General features: G+C 41.4%; 1 protein-coding gene across 1 annotated transcript in view; it reads left to right on the plus strand.

Moving 5' to 3' along the window:
- The window catches only part of ITGA8 (integrin subunit alpha 8), a 204,212-nt gene extending 200,266 nt beyond the window's left edge, over nucleotides 1–3,946 (plus strand). The window contains exon 30 of the mRNA XM_008150418.3: nucleotides 1,109–3,946. Within this exon, the coding sequence (XP_008148640.2) occupies nucleotides 1,109–1,195 (87 nt within the window). The 3' untranslated portion in view covers nucleotides 1,196–3,946. The remainder of the gene's footprint in view (nucleotides 1–1,108) is intronic.
- Nucleotides 3,947–10,398: the final 6,452 nt, after the last annotated feature.

Consider the following 10,398-nt stretch of genomic DNA (forward strand, 5'->3'; position numbering starts at 1 on the left):
TTATACTAAAGTTTGTTCTAAAAATCTACAATAGAAATTAATTTCTGGCCCCAAAACAAACATGATTACCAAGTTTCACAGAGCTTTCCATTCCAAAAGAGAAACAATGTCAGGATTACAAGACTGTCAGAATAATTAACCCAGTCACATCTTACTTAACCACTATTGTTGCATTTCTCCAAAAATCATAGTCTGTTTTTATTTAAAAATAATATGCAGAATGCTTAAGAGACCTTTAAACCAGGAAAACCTTGCCTTTTAAGTTAAAAAATGGCGTTTCTGATCTGTATCAGTTGTTTTGTGCCATCCTGAGCCCATTTAGTCTTGCACACCTTTACAAATAGGCTTTTGTGTTATTCTGTTATTTACAGTAACTGTATTTCCATAGTGTTATAGTTATACCTACCAATTGACAGAACATTGTGCTAGTCCTACGAAAGAAAGACGACTTGATAGTTATAAGCCAAACCCAGTGGGTTGGGTTTCTAAGGAAGAAACAATAAACACAAACTGAGGTTCCAGGTTTGTAGGCAGTTTCGCCTAGACCAAATACTAATTGGAAATTCAGGGGGATGAACATTCTAGAATCACCTCTTCCCGGAGTTCCTGGTTAATCTTTGTAAAGGTCCTAAGATGTTCTTGGATTAAAATAGATTTCCCTCTATATACTATATGTCCTACCAAGAGCAGAGGGGTACCCCAGGATCCCCTCACTTCCTCCTGTGATCCATCCTGAGGAAGCTATATTTCAGGAGTGACTCTCCCTTCCCTGGTCAGCAGTTAGTGCTGCTGCTGGCTCCAGAAACTGGGCCAGGTCCTGTAACCCCAGGGAAAGATGCAAGATCCATAACTGATTTGTATAAAACAGGGACATTCTCCCACTATCAGGGCAAGGCAGCAGGGAGGCACAAACACTGCCCAATGCAATGCATTCCTCTAGGGGTTAAGAATACTCTTTTTCTCACCTCCTCATTTGGAGAATCAGGAAGATTACCTCCACAGAGCTCTAAGTTCCTTAGCAAATACATAAAGTGAACATTATTGGCACAAGGGGTTTCACAAATTCCCAGAAGGACTTGCTTTTATAGCCCATTTTTCTTTTCTGTAGTGCGGATTCTTTGACAGATCAAGACCCCCCCAAGATGATATGAATGACAGGGAACAGCTGACAAATGAGAAAACCCCTGGTGCTTGAAAAGGAAAAACCAAAGACCCAAAACTCTGACACGGTCCTGTTCAAAGAAAAGAAGGAACATGAGGGTTAAACAAAGGTTTTCCTGGACCTGCCAGTGTCCTAGGAAAGGGAAAGGCCTGGGAACTATCACCTCATCGACACCACCCTGTGGAGACATTGCCATGGAGCCCGCCAGCCTTCGGGAAGGAAACATCCTCACCTCTGTAGAAACAGCCACCGTGCAAGGTTTCTTTCCCTTGGGCCATTCTGTATTTGGCAGACACATTGAAATGGGTCTGAAACTAAGGATGCTTTCCAGGTAAATCCAACTTAAGTCACAAAGACAAAAGGACTGAATTATGATAGAATTTAGAGAACGAACTAGGACCGAACCTCCTAACACTACTGTATCCTACAGAATATTTGACACCTCCCTATGGAAAAGAGACATTTCTAATGATGCTACGGCTCAGGGAGACAAGTATATGTTGTTGGTACTGTGAAAGTACTTTTGAAACGACAAAGATAATCTTGTAAGCAAGGATAACAATTTATTTATTTATTTTCCGTTTCTCTGGCCATGTAGAGGCTTTGGGAATTAAGATTTGGTCAGCTGGTTTTCTAAATCACTCTCTTAATCCTTCTAAGTTAACCATTGTGTGCAGATCAGTCATTTAATAGAGCTTTTTAGGTCATGTTAAGGAAAAGCAAATTGGTATTAGAAGATAGCTTCACTTAATATTCTGCTGCCTTCCACCTGAAATTACTTGTATTCACACTTTTTTAGGGACTCACATCTGCTTAATGTAGCTTTGCAAAGTTACATTTATAGTTCTTTTTATTTAAAAAAATAATCATTCCACTTACTTAATTAGCAATACACACATTTCAAGTTACTCTCAACGCTGTGTGGTGTTTAAAAGTTATGGTAATTATGAAAAATGTCTAGAGTTTGTTAATTGAAAAACAATTTAACAATATGGGTAAACATATTTTTAATATCTATAAGAAGCAACTCCAATATTTAACTTCAGATTAAATACCTATTTTCTCTACTATATCTCAGACTTATTATGTACACAGAGAAGATATGTTACACATAAATAGGAAGGAAATGCAAAGTTATGCCGGTGTGAGATGAACCTAGAAAACGGATTCCCAAGGATTTTATTTAAAACTGCCTATTCCAACTTTACTACTCATTTTTACTGATAATCTTTGTAGTACACGACTTTGGAAAAGTATCTTTATGTAAGCTATTTTCCCATCATCTTGAATTTAACCATCACAAAAACTTGTAAATAAGCCATAATTATGTGTACTATTAACGTTTTTGAAGTAAAATTGACCAGGCAAATTCATATAGTCTGCACAACTTTGTATCCTTTTTATAATAATGAAAAATTGCTAGGAAGAAATGCTGAACAAAGTTTATATTTATGTGCAATATTTTATAGACCTATGTATCTAAAGCATGTTTACACTGGCATTAGTTATTTTTAAATTAATAACCTGAATATTAAGAATGGTAGAACAAAACCTTAAGTTTTCAGAGCCATTGGAAAACTTGTATCCCAGTTTCAACATCACACTTTGTTTGAAAGAAGAGCCAGACTCACAGACATTAAGTTTCTGTCGTGCCTTAACCTGGAGACAAGCCATTTGGCTGTAGCTGCAGAATTTCTTTGGAGACCAAATGAAAGGCACATGGAAGAAGACACGGATGCAGTTCATATTCTTCCCGCTTATGAATTAAATCCTGTCATGGTAGCGGTTTCAAGTCTGTCAGGAATGAAGTCTGGCTCCCAGTGTATGCGGCTGACGGTGGGTGAGAACCGCACGTGCCTCAGACTGTTTGTGGGCCCCACGCCAGCCTCTGGTCTTAGGTGTCGGTTGTCTAGAATTGGCTTTACACTAGGGAAGTAGCCATCTACAGGATATGATTGGAGGGATTCCAGGCAGGACTCTATGCCCCCAAATAATGCCTTAACTCTGGTCTCCATTTTAGCCAATAGAAATGAGCACCTCAGGATTTTTGGTCCTAAGAGGTGTCTGAGAAAACCCACCCATTGCCTTTTAAGCTAACAACCTTGGTGAAGGAACTCAGAACTCTTAGGGTTCGATAAATGTAGGACCCTGTGCGAGCACTCATACAGACACCTGGGGAAACCAGAGGTCCTAAGAAGTCTGGGGCCCGGAACAGAGCAAGATCTGAGGGTTTCAAAGGCCAACTCTGCCTTCCACACGGTCGCAGCCAAGAGTAGTCCCTTCGAACAGGGTGAGCACTGTTACCTACAGGCATTTCGCGGAGGCCGGCAAGCACACACCCGCCCTCTCACCCACTTAGACTGTGGAAGCAGATGGAGAAGGGGGACACTGAGGTCAGGGGACTTTCCAGGCATCAGTTCCTCGGCTCCCCTCTACATGCAGAGTCCTCTTCCCACGCACTGAGCACATCTGCTTCTGGTCACAGGATTGCCAATCACTTGCATAACTCAGAATGTGCCGTGCTTGTCTTAGAGTCTCTCTCTGTGTTAGATACCCCTTTGAAAACTCTTGCAGCTGGATTTTAAGACATGGAAAGTGGGCAAATGAAGTTTTATAAACTTGGGGGTTTTTATACAGAAAGTACACAATATGGACTAGTCACCACTAAAATCCTATTTCAACTCTTTTCTTTTTCCTGTTTTATTTAAGTACATTTGTAGATATCTGTGAAGATTTTCATGTACCTATTTACCTTCTCACTAATAAAATTAAAAATGAAAGACACTTGGATGTACTTGTGGTTTGTTTCACAAGCGAAGGAAAGCTTTCCCACAGTGGCAGACATCAAAGTTTGTCTTTACACCTTGATTCTTTATTATAAAAATAACATTGGAAGAAATTTGAAAGAGCAAAAATGCATCACTCCTTTGAGATGATAAAAATGTTATCAATTTATATTGTGGTAATAATTGCCCAACTTTGAAAATACTAAAAAACACTGAACTGTCTTCTTTTTAAGTAGGCCAGTTTTATGGCATGTGAATTAAATTGCAATAAAAATGTTTAAAATTTTGTTAGGTCATTTCTGACACCCCCACCCTTATACAACTGGTTTCTCTATGTTGTCTTTCAAATTTTGGCCGTATATAAATCTGTTATGAAGCCTTCCTTTGTATCTTTAGCTAACTCAAAGACTCTTCCTGTCCTTCATGGCATTTTGGTCCAGGGGTGTCTGTGTATCCTAGATGGGAAAAAAAATGCAGCCAAATCTAAGATTCAGTAATATTGGTGCTGAAGATCAAAGCCCCATCTCAGTACAAACTAGTCTGAGTGGGGCAAGACTTCCCTGAAGCACATGGAAGGATCCACACTGGGCCAGCCCACTGGTTAAAGCTTACCTGTGCTCCTAGTGAGGGGAAAAGTCGTAACGTGCTTGGTGGGTTAATGTGAGCAGTGAGAGCTGTCTTCTCAACAAACTCTGTTGCTATCTTTGTCACTTCCAGACATTTTTTGTGGAGACCCTTAACTGTGTCTGTACTTTCTAAACACTGAGTTGCGATTTGGGTGCCTAGATTGGACAAATGAGATTAAGTATCACTGCTTGCAGAATTTTTAACAAAGTAGGATTTCCTTACAAGTTGCACACATCCTCTGTGAGATTTGCACCATTCTCACAGGTCACCTCTCTAGCACCCAGCATCCTGGCACCCTCATGAAGAGCCAAAACATGAAAGCCTTTTGTGAATATCCACGAATGTTGAGACAGTACCTACCTCCCTGGGGTCCCCAAAATCTATAGAAGATTTTCTCCTTCAGAACTTGGATGCCATTAAAAGGTTAATTTCTTTAGCATAGAAGTTTAAAGCATTAAAACTTTGGACTCATGTGAGAGCTGAGTAAAACCATAACCCCCAGTGATGTTTCAGTTAATGGTGAGTTCAGGATGGCCAGCGTACTTAAGGCACAATGATGCTTCTCATGTTCAACTCCCCCACCCCACCCCCAAAATACCATCTGCCTGACACACTGCCTTTTGGAATTGTTTATGAGCAAGTTCTCTATTATTTATGATTGTTGGCTAAAATCCACATGGAAATGTAGTCTGATACTAGTGCCCCTTAACAAAAACGTCTTGAATTTAACTTCTATCAGCACCATGAGATGACACAGTAGGAATGTTCTTAAAATCTCTGTGCTGTTGTTTATTTTGGTTGTGCATTATGTTGTAGAAATAACCAAGTGATCAGCAAACTAGCCAACCTTTAGGTGGGATTTATTTTTAAGCAATGAAGCGGACCTCCCTGGTTTTAAAATTTTAGATTTCAACTTTCATTCACTTAATTGTCTGTAGGATACCAGCATATTTAACAATTTTTTTCTGTCAGAATTTTCAATTTTTAAAAATTCCATATTTATCCTCTATTTTAGCTTCCTAGGGCTGGAAGTACCACAAATTGGGTGGCTTAAAACAGCAGAAATTTATTGTCACACAACTCTTGAAGCAAGCAGTTTATAATTAAACTAGAGGCCTGGTGCACAAAATTCGTGCACAGGTTTGGTTCCTAGGCTTAGTCAGTGATTGAAGTGCAAGCGTCTGGTGTGGAAGGGCAGGTCCATGTGTCCCCCAGGCCCCCATGTGCCCCCCTCCACCTGAGTCACAGTGCCTGAGTCCCCACGCAGAGATGCTGTGGGTAGGGGCACAGCATGGGCCTCTGGGCTGCCCGATGGTGCCGCACAGAAGCCAGGCAAGCAGTGCACTCTCTCCTGGCCAGCCTCACAGATTGGTTCCTACATGAACCCATGGGGAGCCTGCCTGGCCTCTGCAGTCCCGGTGGCTGCGTCCCGGCTCACCTGGAAGATGTCACGTGGGTGTGGGGAGGGCTCCTCATGGGTGCCCAGCACCTGAGCAGGGGGGCTTTCCCAGCAAGCAAGCCCTGGCGTCCCAGGGGACGGTAGCAAGGGGGAGTGAGATCAAGCTTGGTGGACACCTCACATTCTCACTGCACCTCCATCCTGTTCACCCCATCCGCAGGTAGCCCGCAAGAGGTTGCAGCATGTCGCTGACACCTGCCATGTTCCGCACCACTGCCCCCTGGTCATCAGCACATGTCATAGCAAGCGGTTGAATTTCTGGTCTCCCAGTCGAACCCCCAGTTGAACGACAGCTCGAGGGGACAATTTGCATATTAGGCTTTTATTATATAGGATTGTCACCAGGGTATGCTCCCTTTGAAGGCTCTATGGAAGCAATTGTTTCTACACCTCTGTCATAGCCTCTGTAGTCCCAGGTGTTCCTTAGCTCATAAATGCATCACTCCAATCCTCCTTCTTCACACCGTGTTCTCTCTATTTGTCTCACATTACCTCCCCTCTGTGTGTGTCTATGTCCATGTCTCTCCATTTTTTGTTTTAATCCTCACCCAATGACATATTGGTCCACCCTAATGATTTTGTTTTAACTTGATTATCTCCATAAAGAACTTATCTCAACTACGGTCACAGCCTGAAATAGTGGGGGTTGGGACTCAACATAACTTTTTGGGAGAACAAAATTCAACTCATATAATCCTCCTTCAAAAGTGTATATCATATAAGATAGTTTGACAAGTGAGCCAAAGATGACAAAGCACATATGAAGAGTTTAACAAGAGTATCAGTCTTTTGATTTATATTCACTAAGGTAATAGACTAGTGTTGCCCAGTATATAATAGATTTATAAATATTTATGTTTTCTCTCATTTATTGCCTTCATGCATATACTAGAAGATTAAGATAATTGCATTATTTGTATAATTTACTCATCTGCTCTGCTCTGAAATGTCCTACCATCACCATTCATGTTATCATTCTCTTCTTTTCTCTTGAAATAATTATCTTATTCTCATGAACAATATAAATAAATGTCAGTTTTGTGATATAACAGAGTAGATTCCTCACTGATTGGAAACTGAAGATTGTTGGTCACTGAGTTAGTGAGAAGTCCCTATCTTTGGGCTCAGGGCTTGATCCCCAGCCCCACTGTTCAACACAGGGAAGGCATTGCTTAAATCTGCAGTGACCTAGTGCTGGCCAGTGTAGCTCAGTTGGTTGGGTATTGTTCCATGCACTGAGAAGTCACTGGTTCGATTCCTGGTCAGGGCACTTACCCAGTTTTGAGGTTCAATCCTGGGTTGGGTGCATATGGGAGGCAACCAATCTATGTTTCTCTCTCACATCAATGTTTCTCTCTCTCTCTCTCTCTCTCTCTCTCTCTCTCTCTCTCTCTCTCTCTCTCTCTCTCAATCCCCTTCTCCATTTCACTCTCTCTAAAATCAATAAAAGCATGTCTTTGGGTGAGAATTAAAAAAAAAAAAAACATAGCAATGATTCAGAGCAAGAAAAAGCAGCTACCATACGGATGATGGAACCAAGAAAATAAGACAAAGATAAGTAGCATTTACTGGGTACATGTGTGTGGCACTGGCCACAGGCTAGGTGGTGGGAAGGAGTTTACAAAACAAAAAATCAGTCTGGTCTCACAGGCTAGAGTCACAGCATACTAAGCAACCCCTTGTTTTCGCTTCACCTTTCTGCTCTTCCCACCACGGTCTTTCCCAGTCCTAACTGGGAAATGTCCATCCATTCACATGGGAGGGAGGTCCCACTCCAGGAAGAGGGTATTGTTTCCCTTTGGCCAGTGGCCTCTCACCCTACACTCAGCTTCAGGAGTTTGTCCAAGCCAATGAGCTCCAGACATCAGCTGCACTGTATTTCATTACTGAGAAAAAAGCAACAAGAATAGAAAAAGCCTCAAGCATGTAAGGAATCCTTAAAAAACCCGAGGTCATTTAACCTTGAGAAGAGAATGTCCTGGGGGAAAATATTAGCTGATCATAAGTCTCCGAAGGACCATTATGAGAAAGAGGAAGTGGAGTATGAAGGAGATGAGGCTGAAATAATGTCATAATAACAACAATAAAAACTAAAATGCATTAAGCATTCACTCCATGTCAAGCCCTTTGCTAAGTGCTTTACATGCATTTTTCATTGACTCCTCACAACCACCATATGAAGCGGATTCTAGGATTATCCTTATTTTACACATGAATTGAGGTCTAGAGAAAGAAAGTAGCTTGACAGTTTACACCACAGTTGATGGCAGAACTGAGATTCAAACCCAGCTCTGCTTAACTCTAGAGGCCAGGATTATCCAACTTGCCATTTTCAACTAATTGAGAGTATCTACTATCTTCCATGCTGAAAGCAGAGAGGCAGCCATTTAAGAAAGTGGGGTTAGCCCTAGCTGGTTTGGTTCAGTGGATAGAGCCTCGGTCTGTGGACCAAAGGGTCCCTGGTTTCATTCCAGTCAAGGGCATGTACCTCGGCAGTAGGCTCCTTCCGGGCCCGGGCCCTGGTCAGGGCTCATGCAGGAAGCAACCAGTCAATGTGTTTCTCTCACATTGATGTTTCTCTCTCTTTCCCTTTCTCTTTTAACCTCCCTAAAAAATCAATGAAAAATATCCTTGGGTGAGGATTAACAACAACAAAAAGTGGAGTTACAATGGATTTTCATGACTTTGATGATCCCTTTTAAATCCTCCCAGAACAAGAGAACAAAAATAATAAGGACTTCTAGATATAAGAATACAAAGCTGAATCCTTCATTTAGTTTACAGAGTTGGGAATTATTACTTTTGTCCTCTTCTACTTTCCAAACTCTATTTAGATTCATACACACAATGAAAGATTCTCAACATCCTCAACACCTAAATAGTTAGACTCTATTTCAATTTTCAGAATACATGAATAAAGAAATTCATTATTTGGGTCATCGCCAAGATTAAAGCCATAGGGATTTCAGAGCTTGAAAACAGTGCATTTTAAGTAGTTTTTCTTGTACCAAAAAGCTGCTGACTAGAAGCCTGAATGATAGAAGAAACTTAATTTGTCAGATCAAAAAAAAATCTAGACTTTTTAAATTTCATTTTAGGAAACAGCAACCTCATATAATATCCTGCCTCAAACCATTCCTGTCTACTGATCTCATTGCTTAGGAGACTAATCTGATATTTTGCTTTCATCTTTTGGAACCCAGAGGTAATGAGGGATTAACCCCTGACAAATAGAATTCTAATTTAGTTCTCGACCTAGGAGGTCTACTAACTGTATTAACATCAGTGTCTGTTCATCTGTAACTCAGGTTCTGTGACGTTGAAATGCTATACATTATTTTTTAGTCAAGATGTGCTCTGTACAATTAGAAGAATCAATCCATCCTAACTCACTCCTCTGTTTGACAGAGATGGGGGAAGACCATGGTCCTTATTGGCTTGAACTCTGGGTCAAGGAAAAGTAATAATCTCTTTGCCTGCCATTATGTGATTCCATTGTAGGGCAGGCAGGAAGCATTTCATTCAGGATGGGTAGGAAGGGAGGGAAATACACTCTCAGATGTACCTGAGCATCCTAAGGAACATCCCTCCACCCTAAATGCTCAGACGTGGAGAGTGCTAAGAGGGATGGATCTGAGGGACTGTCTGGTGAGTGAAAAGGGGAAGTTGCCCTGTGGCTGAGATTTGCAGCACACAGATTAGAAGACAGAAGTTTTGTATAGTGACAGAACTGAGGACAGGAGAGCAAGGAAGGAGGCAGGAGAGTAAGAAACTTAATTTCATGGGTACTCTTCCCATGGACAACGGGAAAGTAATGTTTAGCATGAAGTTTATAACTCTTTTTCCTCCTCTGTTGCAGTGCTTTTCAGTGATCCCATTCGGCACAATTTGACCTGTCAGTAGTAGACTACATTAATGGCCCTAGTTCTTCTTTCTTCCTTGTATCTATGCCCTTTCCTATGTGGCTTTGTTGTTCCTCCCATCAAAAGGCCACCTATCCTTCCCTATCCTTGATTCTGAGTTTGGCCATGTAACCCACTGTGGACAATGGAATGTTAGTAGAGGCTTGAAAAAGCACATGCCTAATAAAGCATACTCCCACCAAGTCTGCCATTACTGTGGAAGGCGAGGGTTAACCTCCTTGTCCCAGGAAGAGGGGAAGGTTGAGAGACACGTGAAACGGAACCTCCCCCCAAGTCCAGTGTAGATTAGCTGACCACCTACCAACCTGTAGACTCGAGACAAATAATATATATATAATAATATAAGTAGCTTGCATGAGAGCAAGACAAGCTTGCAGGCACCTCAACCACTAAGCTATGCAGTTGCTTTGGATGACAAAGGCGCAGGGCAAAGAAAGGGCA

The sequence above is a fragment of the Eptesicus fuscus genome, chromosome 5, assembly GCF_027574615.1.
Source record: "Eptesicus fuscus isolate TK198812 chromosome 5, DD_ASM_mEF_20220401, whole genome shotgun sequence".
NCBI classification, from domain to species: domain Eukaryota; kingdom Metazoa; phylum Chordata; class Mammalia; order Chiroptera; family Vespertilionidae; genus Eptesicus; species Eptesicus fuscus.